The following is a 16,869-nucleotide window of genomic DNA, read 5'->3' on the forward strand; positions in this document are numbered from 1 at the left end:
GAGGTGCATGCAATTTATATATATATATATATATATATATATATATATATATATATATATATATATATATATATATATATATTTGCATGCCCCGGTAGCTAAATGCTTAGTTACGGCTCTGGGCAAAACCAAAGCCCATGGCCAGTATACAATATTTTTCTCTGCTGTTGAGTACTACTGACACCGTTGAAACAGTAAGTCTTAGGTCGCCTGCCGATACATTAGTCCAATCAATGCGTCTGAACCTGGTGTGTAATCCCAAGGTAACTTCTCACTGTTAACACGTTGTAAGACCTTAATTCACGTTTTAGGTAATACAGTGTCCCCTTCAGACATGTTAAAGGAGAGATTCGGGAATAACATTCAAAACTATGCGCGAGTAAATACCACCCTAACTCCTAACATAGAAAAAAAAAAGAAAAAAAATAACAATAATAATAATTATATATATATATATATATATATATATATATATATATATATATATACACACACACATATATGTTTGCATGCCCCGGTAGCTACGATATGGAATCTTGCATGCCCCGTTAGCTACGATATGGAGTCTTTCCATCCACCTCCGGTTGCTTCAACCGGAGGTGCATGCAATTTATATATATATATATATATATATATATATATATATATATATATATATATATATATATATATATTTGCATGCCCCGGTAGCTAAATGCTTAGTTAAGGCTCTGGGCAAAACCAAAGCCCATGGCCAGTATACAATATTTTTCTGTATGCATTCTTTTCTGTTGATCACTACTGACACCTTTGAAACGGTGAGTCTTAGGTCGCCTTCGGATATATTAGTCCAATCAATACGTTCATTCTGGTGTGTAATCCCAAGGTAACTTCTCACTGTTAACACGTTGTAAGAACTTAATTCACGTTTTAGGTAATACAGTGTCCCCTTCAGACATGTTAAAGGCGAGATTCGGGAATAACATTCAAAACTATGCGCGAGTAAATACCGCCTTAACTCCTAATATCCTAAAAAAAAGAAAAAAGAAAAAAAAGACTAATTATATATATATATATATATATATATATATATATATATATATATATATATATATATATATATAATTAGTATATATTTATATATATATATTTATAATTGCATGTCCTTGTAGCTACGATATGGAGTCTTGCATGCCCCGATAGCTACGATAGGGAGTCTTTCCATCCAGCTCCGGTTGCTTCAACCGGAGGTGCATGCAATTTATATATATATATATATATATATATATATATATATATATATATATATATATATATATTGCATGCCCCGGTAGCTAAATGCTTAGTTACGGCTCTGGACAAAACCAAAACCCATGGCCAGTATACAATATTTTTCTCTATGAATTCTTTTCTGTTGAGCACTACTGACACCGTTGAAACGGTGAGTCTTACGTCGCCTGCTGATACATTAGTCCAATCAATGCGTCTGAACCTGGTGTGTAATCCCAAGGTAACTGCTCACTGTTAACACGTTTCATTTATATATAATTGCATGCCCCGATAGCTACGATATGGAGTCTTTCCATCCAGCTCCGGTTGCTTCCACCGCAGGTGCATGCAATATATATATATATATATATATATATATATATATATATTATATATATATATATATATACATTTGCATGCCCCGGTAGCTAAATGCTTAGTTACGGCTCTGGGCAAAACCACAACCCATGGCCAGTATACAATATTTTTCTGTTGAGCACTACAGACAGCGATGAAACGGTGAGTCTTACGTCGCCTGCTGATACATTAGTCCAGTCAATGCGTATGAACCTGGTGTTTAATCCGAAGGTAACTGCTCACTGTTAACACGTTTTAAGACGTTAAAGCCCATGGCCAGTATAAGTAATACAGTGTCCCCTTCAGACATGTTAAAGGAGAGATTCGGAAATAACATTCAAAACTATGCGCGAGTAAATACCACCCTAACTCTTTACACCCCCCCCCCCCCCCCAAAAAAAAAAGAAAAAAAAGACTAATAATATATATATATATATATATATATAATTGCATGCCCTTGTAGCTACGATATGGAGACTTGCATGCCCCGATTACTACGATAGGGAGTCTTTCCATCCAGCTCCGGTTGCTTCAAACGGAGGTGCATGCAATTTATATATATATATATATATATATATATATATATATATATATATATATATATATATATATATATATATATTTGCATGCCCCGGTAGCTAAATGCTTAGTTACGGCTGTGGACAAAACCAAAACCCATGGACAGTATACAATATTTTTCTGTATGAATTATTTTCTGTTGAGCACTACTGACACCGTTGAAACGGTGAGTCTTACGTCGCCTGCTGATACATTAGTCCAATCAATGCGTCTGAACCTGGTGTTTAATCCCAAGGTAAGTGCTCACTGTTAACACGTTTTAAGACGTTAAAGCCCATGGCCAGTATAAGTAATACAGTGTCCCCTTCAGACATGTTAAAGGAGAGATTCGGAAATAACATTCAAAACTATGCGCGAGTAAATACCACCCTAACTCCTAACATCAAAAAAAAAGAAAAAAGAAAAAAAAAAGACTAATTATATATATATATATATATATATATATATATATATATATATATATATATATATATATATATTTATAATTGCATGCCCTTGTAGCTACGATATGGAGTCTTGCATGCCCCGATAGCTACGATAGGGAGTCTTTCCATCCAGCTCCGGTTGCTTCAACCGGAGGTGCATGCAATTTATATATATATATATATATATATATATATATATATATATATATATATATATATATATATGCTTATTTATATAAATTTATAAGCATATATATATAAATGCTTATTTACTGCTCCGGGCAATACCAAAACCCATGGCCAGTATACAATATTTTTCTGTATGCCTTCTTTTCTGTTGAGCACTACTTACACAGTTGAAACGGTGAGTCTAAGGTCGCCTGCTGATGTATTAGTCCAATCAATGCGTCTGAACCTGGTGTGTAATCCCAAGGTAACTGCTCAATGTTAACACGTTATATATATATATATATATATATATATATATATATATATATATATATATATATATATATATATATATATATTTGCATGCCCCTGTAGCTAAATGCTTAGTTACGGCACTGGGCAAAACCAAAACCCATGGTCAGTATACAATGTTTTTCTGTATGCATTCTTTTCTGTTGAGCACTACTGACACCGTTGAAACGGTGAGTCTTAGGTCGCCTGCGGATACATTAGTCCAATCAATGCGTCTGAACCTGGTGTGTAATCCCAAAGTAACTGCTCACTCTTGTAATTGTTTGCCACAGAGGTCAGTGGTGTGTGGGATTTCGCAAACACGGAAGACGTGACATTGCTAAAATTCCCAAAACACTATCAGCAAGGAACGAAGAAACAGGTTTGTAATCAGGAAGACCTTTTAAATAACCCACCCAAAGGAAATGCATATACAAAACGATCGTCAAAGAGGAGATAAAACAAGTCCATTGACCTAAACTGTCACCATAGCACGGGGAACAAGTTTAAACTGTCGTTGTGAAACATTGAGGAGAACAAAGTTCATACGAAGTTTCTGCTATTACGACAACACAAAGCTTCTAGTATTACGACAATGAAGAAGTCGTTTCTGTAAGTGAATGAGGTAAGAACCAAGAGAAGTGTTATTCATTTAAGTGCTCTCTCAAGTTACGGGATTCAGAGGTTGTTTACTCAAGAAAAACGAAAGTGGAATATATTGAAGCTGCAGTTGATAGTAAATGTGTACTTGCAATGAAGAATGATCGTGGTTAAGACGTGAGCTGTTTTGTATTACTGTACATGAAGGGTGTGTGTTCTTGTTAGGAGTATGTATCGTAATTGCACAAGTGGAACTGTACTGTGTCTTGTAATTAGTGAAACTAAAACATTATTCCCAACACTCTGATACGTCTAACCACGGTCAGTTTACCAAAGTCTAGGAAATGCCAATTGTTTTCACAATATTTCAGTTTTAGATCCCAAATTCATTTTCTGAAGGAGTCTAATAATAGCAGGATGAAAGCTTACTCCAGTAAAGTATTAGGGCAAGGGCGTTTATGCTGAAGTATCCAATGCGTACAGTTCACATTGTCAGGCAGCTTTAAACCCTTTTTTTGAAAACACGACAGTAGCCTGCTACACATTAATACGCTTTGTTCCTTGTCATTGGGCTCTGGTGTTTTTTCCTTATGGAGGCCACCTTCAGTCTTAACTACATCAGAACACACCAATTGTCTATTGCTGATTTAAGATTTGGTTTATTTATTTAATAAAATGAACTGTGCTACTGCAGCATTTTACTCCAGTATTTTGCTGTTAACACTATACTTTAAAGTGGTAATTTGCTGTAAATGCATTTTTATTATACAGCAGTAAACTATAGTGGCCATACTTAGTACTGTAGTCTACTATAACCTCCTTGAATAATGCATACTTCAAAGTGGTTATAGAAATTTTCAGAATTTACTATAGCATACTTTCAAGGAGGTGTAATTGCCAGTAGTATTTACTACAGTGCCTGTATGTTATACAGTATTAAAAAAAGCATTTACAGCAAATGTGCTCATTAACAATAGAATCCTGTATTAAAATATGTGTTTTAAAAAAGTTGCAATAATTTAAAGTTGTGTGAAGTTTAGATTTTATTTTTCATAGAACATAATCCTGAATAAGGGACACTGCAATCACCACAGAGAGCATAGGGAAACTAGTACCTCCTCTGCAGACCTTCATAGCTGATAGCTTCTTTTTTTGTACTAATTGTTACTCACATGGGACTGTAAGGATGTAACATTTTATTTACAAATTTGTCCCTCGCTGAAGCTGGTGTTTGTGAAAGTTTAACTAACTGACAAGGGGCAGGGAAAAGCTAATAAAGGGAATGAAAATTGATTATACCATACTACACCTCTTTTCAATAGCCAAAGACAAACCAGTTAACATATTTTCTTTGAAATCTGGTGAGGACACATGGTGAGGACTGTAAAGATGGAGCAGGACTGTCAAGTCGGAAAACCCATGCCTGCAGCTGATCCCAATCTGACAAGCCCAGACAATCATCATGACCTCACTGCCAGTGCAAGAGAGGAAGTGGGAAGCACCAAGGAGAAAAAGGTTGTCAGTATAACAAAGGGAATCCTTTTCAGATGCTGCTTTGATAATACACAATAGCATCCCCCAAGCAGGTTTCCCTACATCTAAAATTTTGGCAATGAAAAAAATGGATTACTGTGAAGGAATGGTTTGCAGTGTGCAGGTGTAGTGATGATGCAGTGCTCCAGAACAAACACACACAAGACAGTTCACAATTAACAGCTCTTTATTTTCAGCTGGGTTGCGTGCCAACAACACTTTAAATAATAAGCATGGGCTCTACACATCAATGTGTATTGCACCATGCAAAAGGAGGGTTACAGTCCCGAAATAATAAAAACACTTTTTAAACACACAATACACAGACACAGACATGTCTCCTGACAGTGGGTGCTCTAGTGCAAGTGAATGGTGAAAGACAAACACAGAGGTAACAGTAGGTCAGTGTAGTCCGGGGTTTGGTTCTGGCCTGCAGCGACAGCTCCAGGTTCGTGTTAGCCGTCTAGCCAAACAAACAATGACAGTTAGCTGACAAACAAACAAAACACAAAACACTCACAGTACTTTTAATTCTCCTGTGCATACGGTCCTTATAGTTTAACCATCAAAACTAAGGAACAGATCACTGGGGCCACTTCCCCTAAAAACCCTCCGTCATGCCCTCTTTCGGTGGCGCGGCCAATCACGTCTCCTCCAATCCGTGACTGACACATCACCTACCGCATTAAGGCGCTGACTTCAGGTATCGTGGCCCCACCCCCTTCCTGAATGTCCGGCTTCCGACTGACCCTGGAATGAACTGCAAAAACATCCATTCTGGGGCACTCTGTTCTGGTTCTACAGCGCCCTCAGAGATTGGGAGGGAGATTGTTGACGAGGATTCATTCACTCTCTGTCACAATTGCCAACCATTTTTATTAGTGGGGCTTGCGAAGCAAGAGTCCCCACTTTAAATCTTCGACATACTTCTTCTTATTATTCTTTGGCACGCTACTCCTCTTACACCGTTTAAGCTAGAAACGCCGTTCAAACTTTAAAACGTGTAGACCGGTCTGGAATAGTGTGCTTGTATACAACTTTTTGATATCTTTTATACTTTTTAAACTATTAAGCTTTTTATCCTTTTTTTGTCCATCTTCCTTCACTTTAATGGGACTTTTTTCAACATTCTAAAGCTCCCCATTGTTTAAAAACTTCCAGACTTCCAACATTCTATTTACTGTAAATGATGTAACTTTTGACACAGATCAGCTACTTTGACCACTTTCCCAACAAGTAAGACAAAAAGTTAGAGCATATGGAATCTTCATCTACTTCTCAGCTATTCAAATATGAAATCAAAACAGGAATGGCGTCTACCAATCAAGAGGTACAGCTGTTTTAGTAACCGCATCAACTTCTTTCAGTAGGCTACTTCCCACTGTTGAATTAACTGTCATAGAACTTTGAGAAATTTCAAATTCTAGCACATTCTAAGCATGAGACAATTAATAAACAATGTGACTTTTGACACAAATCAGCTACTTTGACCACTTTCCCAATAAAGCAAGCCCCACAACTTTACTTGTAAAGTTACCATCTAGTTTGTTTTGTTTTTGTTTTACAGGCATTAAACAGCCAAGCCATGCTGTATTGGTTGCAGCAGCTGCAAATAAAACTGTGGCAGCACAATACCAGCCTGGTGAAAATACCTGCAGAGCCCTCCACTACCTCCACACAGCTCTGCCAGCTGCCTTCTGCACCTTGGGAAGGTAAGCTCACTGACAGCCCAGTTTTAATTCTAGCTCAAGTCAAATTGTGTGTGGGGTGGGGTTCTTCAATTTGTGATCTGATGGAGAAAAGGGTTCCAGGGTAGGTGTTGTGTGCATGCAAAACAAAACAGCTGAACCAGAATAACCCAATTTAAATTATTTATTCTAAACGCTTACAAAGTGTTGCTATACTCTTGTAACCACCACATATTTTTTCATTTTTTGCCCTTTATTGTAATTATATCTAAGATATTTTCATGAGGTGTAATGTGAAGCAAGAAATGCAATGCTTTAATTAGGTGAGGTAACAAAAGTACCAGGACTTTGTTTATTGTGTCTGGTGTCAGATATCTTAATGAATTCAAACAATCAAAAATGATGATCATACAGGAGAATGTTGGTGCCGTGTGGTGGAAAGAACTCAAAATGACAAAAGGGTGATTTCAATTCTGCCCCATACCCATGCTGAGAATGTTCACAGTGAGACAGTGGTTGTCTCATTTCTGCCGATGACTCACCGGCTCTGTTGTGCTTGAAGCCTTGAAGCAGGCTTAGTTGCTGAGAACACAAACATGGTAACTAGACAGGGATTCACTTTGTGATGTTATCTTCTGCCTTGTTTCCATTTTTATAACAACAGCGTTGTGTGGAGGTGACTCTGGCTGTTCATCAGTCCATCTGTATGTCACACCTATCTAATTTTGGTTAAACAAGGTGTACACATTCTGTGGCAATATTTATTGTGCATCCATTCATGTCTTGGGACTTTTCAGGAAACTGCATTACCATTTCATAATGCTTATGTCATGGTCATGAATTTACAGTCATGGTGGGGAATGTATGTTAATGAAATACTTGGTTCATACTTGGATTCAGGTTAACCAAATTGGGTTAATATTGCTCCCTCCCAATGCTGTTTTAATAATGCCGTGATAATGAAATTGTCCATTTTTATATTTTACAGTCCTTTTGCCTGTCCAAACTACTCACAAGACAAGCTGTAAAAATGTCTTAACAACACCAGATTTAAACTGAACTCTTTATTAACAACACCCAGTAGACTTACAGTATTTTAGATCTGGTGCTGTTTTAGACTAGGTACTGTATACAGGTTTAAAGCTGGCAAGATGTATATGCACCTCCGTATGTATAATAAAATAGACCCAGTATTTACAGCTGACTCTTGTCTTCTGGTATAAGAATGACGTATACTTTTAACCTGTACTTTCTTAAGACAGCAGCTTAAACAACACAGCCCGCAAACACCGTTTCTGACAGCTGTTGTGAGTGAGACTCTCTAATGTTGCCAGAAACTTTCCCAAGCAAAAGGTGCAGGGAAGGAAATTTTCATTTCACTAAAACATACATATATCTACAGCTTTTGGAAATACGGAGAATGGAACCAAATAATACATTTGTATATCTAATCATTTAATTATATTTACTCCATGAAGTCCAGCAAGTAAGTACAAATGTATTACAGTACATTAGAATGGCATTTCCACATGATAAATGAATATGTATGAAATGTGTACTTTGTTTGAAGGGATGGGCAGTTGAGATGCTTGTGCTCTTTTTCAGGAAGGACAGAGGACTTCCTCCCAGCAGTAAAGACCCCCAAGGGCCTAGTCGGAGAAGCCGCAGCCTGTCTGCCAGACCCCTGGCAACAAAATGCTCTGCAAAAGCTCTCCCTCAAGCACCCCATCACAGAGATACAGTAAGACACTCCCTGCATACCTTGTTTTTATGTGCCTCTTAATGGGAAAGCACACTGAATTAAATGGCTCTCTTACGTACAGTGTAAGTACCAAAATCACGGCAATGGCTGGGGCAATGTCAGTTGCTCATGATTTGCTAGCACCAAATATTTTGTAACCAAAATATATTCCTTGTCTTCTATTTAATAACAGCAAAGTTTTCACTAGTGGGAAGCAACATGTGCTTTTATCCTAAGGTCATTTTGTATTTGAAAATTTACAGAAGTTATTCAAACCTGTTATGTAAACTAGTCAGCCCTATCCAGGCAGCTGCCTGTAAGCAAGAGAAGCAACCAGTTGAGCTTTGGATTTTGTTATTTGTTGTGTACTACTTTAGTTTGTGTGTGTGTGTTTGTTTCAATGCATTTAGTTTCGTTTTCTCTGTACTTTGCCTTCAGAAGTCAGTTTGTGTTTCCCCTGCCTTGCCCTTACAGGAACACAGTCCTCAATATCTGTGGAAACAAGCCAGCTCAGGAGCTGAGGCGGAGTGTGTTCAACTTTGAGTCTGCGCAGGAAGCAAAGACTGGAGGAAAGAGTTCTCCATCAAGCAGCATGAACAAGAGGGAGAAGAAAATGACCAGTTCTCTTCAGCCTTCTGGGGAGGTGGTGTCAGGAAAGGAGGGGAGCCCTGTGGACAAACTATCCAGACTCCAGCACGAGGTGTTCACGCTCACTGAGGAGCTCAAGTCACAAAAGGTATATGTTTGGTTTGGGTGACTGTAGTATATTTAAGCACATAACAACTGATAACTGAGTTATTAAAGAATATGTCTTGTGAGGCACTTGTACAATGAATGATTGAACCTTATAAATGTTTCCCATAGTAAAATCATAAAGCATAGTGGTACAGCATAGGTCAGCATTGTAAAGACCAGCTAGGTATGGTAAAGCATATTAATAAACATGGAAAGCCAGGGTACACTGTGGAAAAATAACAGTCTAATCACGGGGAAAGCATGGGAAAACTGTAAAAAATACTGTGCAAAAACACAGTGGTAAACCTTTATAAAGTTGTATGATAGTATTTAAATATGATGTTGTATCTATAATAAGCATGGTATGAACGAACATAAGACAGAAACAGTGGATTTAGTCAAGCAGTTACACAAAGTAATACAAACTCAAATCCAAGACCAGCAATAATTTTGCCTAAACTGATTAAAGTACTGATCTACTGTATTTACTGTGTGATGTCTTAACTCTTTTTCTATGCAAGTCAGAAACCTGCATGCTGACCACAAATTGGTTGCTTTACTGTGCATTTTCTTTCCTCTTTGGCTAAGGTGTCACTGGGGTGTGAAGGCAAACACATTTAGCAGAATAACTCATGCATTACCTAACAGTAGAGAGCTTTTTAAAAGTGTGATAACTGTATTGCTGATAATCCAAATTGTTATAAACATGGTGGTATGATGTTCTATAGTAGCTGTGTATGTAAAATATGGTTGAAGGGCACTTCTGAAACAGTGAAGAGAGTCTGTTGTTGCTTCATTGTCTGTAACTGAAACTCTTGTGCTGTACTACTGTTCCTATGAATCCATAAAGGTTACAATGTAGAATTTTTTTTATTATTTTGTCATCAACACATACAGTACAAGTGTATTAAAATACAAAATCTCTGGGGCCCTCGAGGGGCTCAGCTGGTAAAGGCATGAGTGCATGGTGTGCAGGGTGAGTCAGGAAGTCAAGGGTAATTTTGTGCCCTGTGCAGGGACTGTTTCTGCAGGGCTAGATCTAAACAGTCACAATAGAGCTCCTGAATGCAATTCTGTGTTTTCGCTCATGACTCCTTGTGGCAAAGTGGGTGGTAGGGGGAACAGGTGTAGCAGTGATGCAGTGCAGGAATGACGGGCAGACAACTGTAATCCAGAAAATAAGCTTTTATTTTCCGTCCTGGTCTAGTGACCACAAATAATAAGCCCCGGCAATACACAACGATGTGTAAAGCTCGGGGCTGAAGAACACAGGTTGCAGTCCTGATAAAGGAAACAAAAACACGGTCACCCGTCTCGGGTGCGTGCAGTCGTGATGGTGGTGCGTGAATATACTTTATTCCGTGACAGTTCGTGAAGTGGTGATCCGGCTTGTGCTGGCCCAAGGCGACAGCTCCGGATGTGCGTTTAGCTGTCTAGTGATTTTAAAAGACACAGACAGTTAGTTTACAGAGACGAACAAACACAAACCCACACACACACAACTCTTTGCAGAGTAATACAGGGATTACGTCCTTCTCGGTCCTTGGCTTAACCCAAACGAAGGAAAAGAACAGCGTTACCCTGGCCCCTATATGTAATCCCGCATGATATCTAGGTAAACGGTTGCAGCTGCCTTATTACTTGCAGCTGCCCCTTGTTTACCTGTCAAATCAATACGGTCTTACAACAGAGTCTCGCTTCCTTCCAGGCTGACCCACTTTCCGGTCCCGGATGTCAGGCCAGCCCTTCCAGATACTTCTCCTCCCGTTCTTTAGCGCCCTCACAGGTCGGGAGGAAGATTTATCACCAGAACTCATTGTATTTCTGTCACATATCCCACCGCTCAGAGTGGAGCCGAAGGAACACTCGGCTAAATCTACCTTTCCCATTGCTCCCCCCTCCCGGGAAAAATAATCCGCATTTTGGTGGTCTTTCCCCGCACGGTGTATCATATGGTACATGAAGGGCTGCAATGCCAGATACCACCGAGTTATCCGGGCATTGCTGTCCTTCATGGTGCTTAACCACTGGAGTGGGGCGTGGTCTGTGACAAGATCAAATGAGTGTCCCAGCAGGTAGTATCGTAAAGAGTGAGTAGCCCATTTAATGGCCAAACACTCTTTTTCGACTACGGAGTAGTTACGCTCCCGAGGTAACATTTTTTTGCTCAGGTACAATATCGGGTGTTCTACTCCAGCTACTTTTTGGGACAAGACTGCACCCAAACCTACATCCGAGGCGTCGGTGTGGAGGATGAATCTCTTGGTGAAATCTGGGGTAATAAGAGTGGGGGCCTGGCAAAGTTTACGCTTAATCGTATCAAACGCCCCCTGACACTCAGCTGACCATTTAATTAAATTTGGAGCACTCTTTTTGGTGAGGTCGACTAACGGGTTAACCACTGTGGCGTACTCGGGGATGAAGCGGCGGTAATAACCGGCTAAGCCCAGTAGTGACCTCACCTGAGTCTTGGTTTTGGGGATTGCTGCATCAACCAAAGCCTGGATTTTGGTGACCACAGGTTTCACCCTTCCATTTCCCATTACAAATCCCAAATATTGAGTCTCTGTTTTGGCAAACGCACATTTTCTCAAGTTAGCTGTCAGCCGGGCTGCCCTTAGAGACTGAAGAACGGCTGCAACCCTAGCCAAATGCTCTCGCCAGGTGGAGCTGTAAATCACCACGTCATCAATATACGCTGCTGCATATTCATGATGTGGGCGTAAAACCTGGTCCATCAGTCTCTGAAAGGCAGCGGGCGCACCATGTAGCCCAAACGGCATGGTTTTAAAGTGGAACAGCCCCTCTGGTGTTGAAAATGCGGTTTTCTCTCTGGAGCTGCGGGTTAGAGGGATTTGCCAGTATCCCTTCGTCAGGTCCAGAGTGGAAATAAACCTCGCTTTTCCCAGTCTGTCTAAAAGTTCGTCGACCCGAGGCATGGGATACGCATCGAACTTGGCAATAGCATTCACCTTTCTGAAATCTACGCAGAAGCGGTTGGTGCCGTCCTTCTTAGCCACTATTACAATAGGACTGCACCACTCGCTCCTGGAAGGTTCAATCACTCCAAGCTCGAGCATATCCCGTACCTCTTTGCGAACGCCACTTCGTCGACTTTCCGGGATCTGGTACGGTCTCTCTCGCACTGTGACACCTGGGGGAGAGATAATGTCATATTCAACTAAGTTCGTCCTGCCGGGCACATCAGAAAAAACATCGCTGAACTCCTCAATAAGCTTACGCAGCTCTCTTTGCTGATCCGGAACTAATTGTTCCCCCATTGAAATCGCTCTTGTGCTCGGGGTCTCTGGACAGGGACCTAAATCATCCTCCATATTGCCTGGGGCTATAAATAAGACCTCTCTTGCCTGCCAGGGCTTCAACAAATTAATGTGGTAAATTTCACGTTCATTCCGGCGATCGGGCTGTCTAATTTCATAATTTACTTTCCCTATAGCCCGAATCACCTCATACGGCCCCTGCCATTTAGCACACAGTTTTGACTCTGATGAGGGAAGTAGCAGCATTACCTTGTCCCCTGGTCGAAAGGTTCGAATCCGTGCATTTTTGTTATAATGCTGCTCTTGTCGGTGCTGAGCCGATCTGAGGTTGTCTTGGGCCAAACGACCGACCAAATCCAGGCGATCTCTGAGTAGGAGCACATACTTCACTACATTTTTAGACGAGCCTTTGTGCTCCTCTCACCCCTCTCTCAGCAGGTCGATAATGCCGCGAGGCTGCCGGCCGTACAGGAGCTCAAAGGGGGAGAACCCAGTTGAACTCTGCGGCACTTCTCTCACTGCAAAAAGGAGGTAGGGGAGAAGTGATGCCCAATGTTTCTGCTCTTGTGTTACAAATCGCCTCAGCATCGACTTTAAGGTCTGATTAAAACGTTCCACCAGACCGTCCGATTGTGGATGATAAACGGACGTCCTGATGGGACGTATTTTTAATATTTTGTACACCTGCTGTAACGTATTGGACAAAAAATTAGTTCCGTGATCGGTCAAAATCTCCTTGGGGATCCCTACTCTGGCCATAATCTGGGCTAACTCGGTGGCTATTGCAGCGGCACTAGTGGACCTCAATGGAACTGCCTCCGGGTATCGCGTTGCATAATCCACCACTACTAAAATGTGCGTATACCCGGAGTCAGAAGGTAGCAAAGGGCCGACTATGTCCATTGCAATGCGCTCGAAAGGAGTGGAAATAATCGGCAGTGGGACCAAAGGGGCGGGGCGCACTCGACCCGGCGCTACTCGCTGGCAGTCTGGGCAGGTGGCTACATATTTCGACACATCAGTATGAAGACCTACCCAATAGAATCGAGCCAATATCCGCTCCCTCGTCTTCTCGGCTCCGACGTGCCCCGCAAAAGGGATATCATGCGCCAGCCTCATGACCTCCAGCCGACAAGACGGGGGAACCAATAATTGTGTTACAGGCTGTCCTGTGCCCGCGGCTAGGTTTACCCTATACAGTAATTGCCCCTTGATACTGAAATGTGGATATACTAGCGCCCCAGCGCCGTCAACATCCTTACCTTCAATGGACCGGACCTGTCCCCAAGCGTGCACCAGTGACGGGTCGTTTTGTTGGCCCCACACTAGGTCCGCGCTTGAGTACCACGGGTCCGGTACATTGAGAGGGGCTGGAATAACATCTGCTCTAGTCGGTCCAGTAACCTCGCTCTCTCGGTCACACTGCGTTCCCACTCCCTTCGACTGGCGTTTGTTACCATTGCAGCACTCTCCCACCAGACCCCAGCCTTGTCTCAACAACGCTCCCTCCCATTTTGCGGTCCGTCTCTCCTTATTCGTTTTTCTAGGACGGAAAAGTGGGGAAAACATTTCAGTGTGAAAAGGAAACACATCACCAATTCGTTCCTTTTTTTTTTTTTCTCTGCCACGTTTATGTGTGTGGCTGAGACTGCCATTTCTTTCATCAATTCTTTGAATTTTGGCCAGTCTCGGCCCAGAATAACTGGGTGTGGCAACCTTTCCGCCACCCCGACTACAAGGTGACGTTTTATCGGTCCTACCGATAAATATACTTTTAATGTGGGGTATGCCGCCGTGTCTCCATGGATACAGGAGATGGCCACCTGACCTCGTGGCCGCCACGACACACCGCCCAGGAGAGCTGTCCTAATCAAGGTTTGCTCACACCCTGTGTCCACTAACGCATGGGTTTTCACATTCCCTAACACCACATTAATCAGACAAGGCCCCTCCCGACCATTTTCCCCCCGCTTACCAGTCTCAGGTGCCCAATTGCACGCGGCCACGTCACACTCCATGGCAGCGGGGCATGACCTGGCCAGATGTCCCGGCTGGTGGCACCTAAAACAGATAGGAGGGACAGAGGGGGCATGGGTTAGAAATCTGTCCCGCTGCTGGTATGGCAACGGGGCAGGGGCAGCACCTCTACCCCAGCTGGGGGCCAACCTTGGTCTCCATGGGGGGGAGGCAAGGGGGCCCAATGGGGTCGGTGCTCTGGGAGGTCTGGGTCCCTGGAACGAGGGGGGTGGTGGTGATGATGTTGGAGGAGAGGGAGAGAGAGCGCGGCTGCTTCGAAGGGCAGGGGCGGACAGGATCCCAATCTGGGCAGAGGTCAGGGAGTCCTCAAAATCTTCGGCCAATTTGACCGCCTCCTCCAGGGTGTCGGGGTTGTGGCGCCGTATCCACGCCTGGGTTTCGGCGCCGACCACATGGCAGAACTGTTCTACCACAATGGCTTCCCCCATCTGCTGGGCGGTCTTCTTCCCGGGGGTCAGCCAATGCACCATGTGGTCGCACAACCTCTCCGCAACCACCCTGGGGCGTGTCTCCGGGGCTCTCCGGTACTCCCGAAACCGCGCCCGGTGGGTCTCGGTAGTAATATTGAGCCGGCGGAGGATAGCCTGCTTCACTAGGTCATACTCGGTGGCGTGCTGGTCGCTCATAGCCTGGTAAGCTGCCTGAGCCTCCCCAATCAGGCAGGGTCCCAGCTGGCTGGCCCAGAACTCCCGCGGCCAAGCCGCCGCGGTAGCCAGCCGCTCGAATGCCACCAAGTACGCCTCCGGGTCATCCTCCGCCGACATCTTCATCGCCCGTGCCTTCGGGGGCGACATCACCGGTATTGTCGTCGGGGTCGCTACTGCAGCCACGGCCAGTCCTACCCGTTCAATGAGCGCTGTATAGCGCTCCTCCCTCCTTCTCTCCTCTGCGTCCCGTCTGCTCTCCAGTGCCTGCAGCAGCTCCGCCAGCGCGTTGCGGTCCATGATCCCGTTTCTGACACCACGTGTGGCAAAGTGGGTGGTAGGGGGAACAGGTGTAGCAGTGATGCGGTGCAGGAATGACGGGCAGACAACTGTAATCCAGAAAATAAGCTTTTATTTTCCGTCCTGGTCTAGTGAACACAAATAATAAGCCCCGGCAATACACAACGATGTGTAAAGCTCGGGGCTGAAGAACACAGGTTGCAGTCCTGATAAAGGAAACAAAAACACGGTCACCCGTCTCGGGTGCGTGCAGTCGTGATGGTGGTGCGTGAATATACTTTATTCCGTGACAGTTCGTGAAGTGGTGATCCGGCTTGTGCTGGCCCAAGGCGACAGCTCCGGATGTGCGTTTAGCTGTCTAGTGATTTTAAAAGACACAGACAGTTAGTTTACAGAGACGAACAAACACAAACCCACACACACACAACTCTTTGCAGAGTAATACAGGGATTACGTCCTTCTCGGTCCTTGGCTTAACCCAAACGAAGGAAAAGAACAGCGTTACCCTGGCCCCTATATGTAATCCCGCATGATATCTAGGTAAACGGTTGCAGCTGCCTTATTACTTGCAGCTGCCCCTTGTTTACCTGTCAAATCAATACGGTCTTACAACAGAGTCTCGCTTCCTTCCAGGCTGACCCACTTTCCGGTCCCGGAAACGAACTGTCAGGCCAGCCCTTCCAGATACTTCTCCTCCCGTTCTTTAGCGCCCTCACAGGTCGGGAGGAAGATTTATCACCAGAACTCATTGTATTTCTGTCACACTCCTCTGTATCTTATGATGATAAAAAGACAGCTTACATTTTTGCCTGTATGGTCACAAAACTTCCTTTTACATTTTTATGAGCTTCAATGAGCATATTTTATTGCTTCCCAAACATAAACTTTAATCTTGCATCGACGCCTTCTTGTTTCCTGTTAGTAACCCATACGACTTTTAAGGCGGTGCTCAAATGCACCTGATCTGCAACATGCAAGAGTTTGTAGCTAACTGTATATTTGATCTAAAATTAGACCAACAGACACAATCTTTATTTGTGCACAGAATTTATTGTGCATGTGCATTTTGACTTATTTTATCATTAGTTTTTGTGTCTTGATTAAAGACACGGTTATCCTGGACCTTATGAAACCACTTTACAAGACACCATTGCTCATTATTATTGTAATACTGGGACAGTATTTCCAGTGTTTGGTACTTTTATTGCATTATCATTGTTTTCTTCTTTCAGAGTACAAAGT

General features: G+C 42.7%; 1 protein-coding gene across 1 annotated transcript; it reads right to left on the minus strand.

Moving 5' to 3' along the window:
• Positions 1 to 10,535: 10,535 nt before the first annotated feature.
• Positions 10,536 to 15,741, minus strand: LOC131737921 (zinc finger protein 446-like). The gene is made up of 2 exons (XM_059029975.1): positions 14,622 to 15,741; positions 10,536 to 10,798 (listed from the first exon to the last, which is right to left on the minus strand). The coding sequence occupies exons 1-2, from the start codon at positions 15,625 to 15,627 to the stop codon at positions 10,791 to 10,793; spliced, it is 1,014 nt and encodes a 337-aa protein (XP_058885958.1). The 5' UTR covers positions 15,628 to 15,741; the 3' UTR covers positions 10,536 to 10,790.
• Between the last annotated feature and the right edge of the window lie 1,128 nt (positions 15,742 to 16,869).

This window comes from Acipenser ruthenus, chromosome 1 (genome assembly GCF_902713425.1).
Source record: "Acipenser ruthenus chromosome 1, fAciRut3.2 maternal haplotype, whole genome shotgun sequence".
NCBI lineage: Eukaryota > Metazoa > Chordata > Actinopteri > Acipenseriformes > Acipenseridae > Acipenser > Acipenser ruthenus.

What these genes read in the sequence shown, in the direction of transcription:
- LOC131737921 (XM_059029975.1), bottom strand. Translation starts at nt 15,627, where the DNA reads ATGGACCGCAACGCGCTGGCGGAGCTGCTGCAGGCACTGGAGAGCAGA.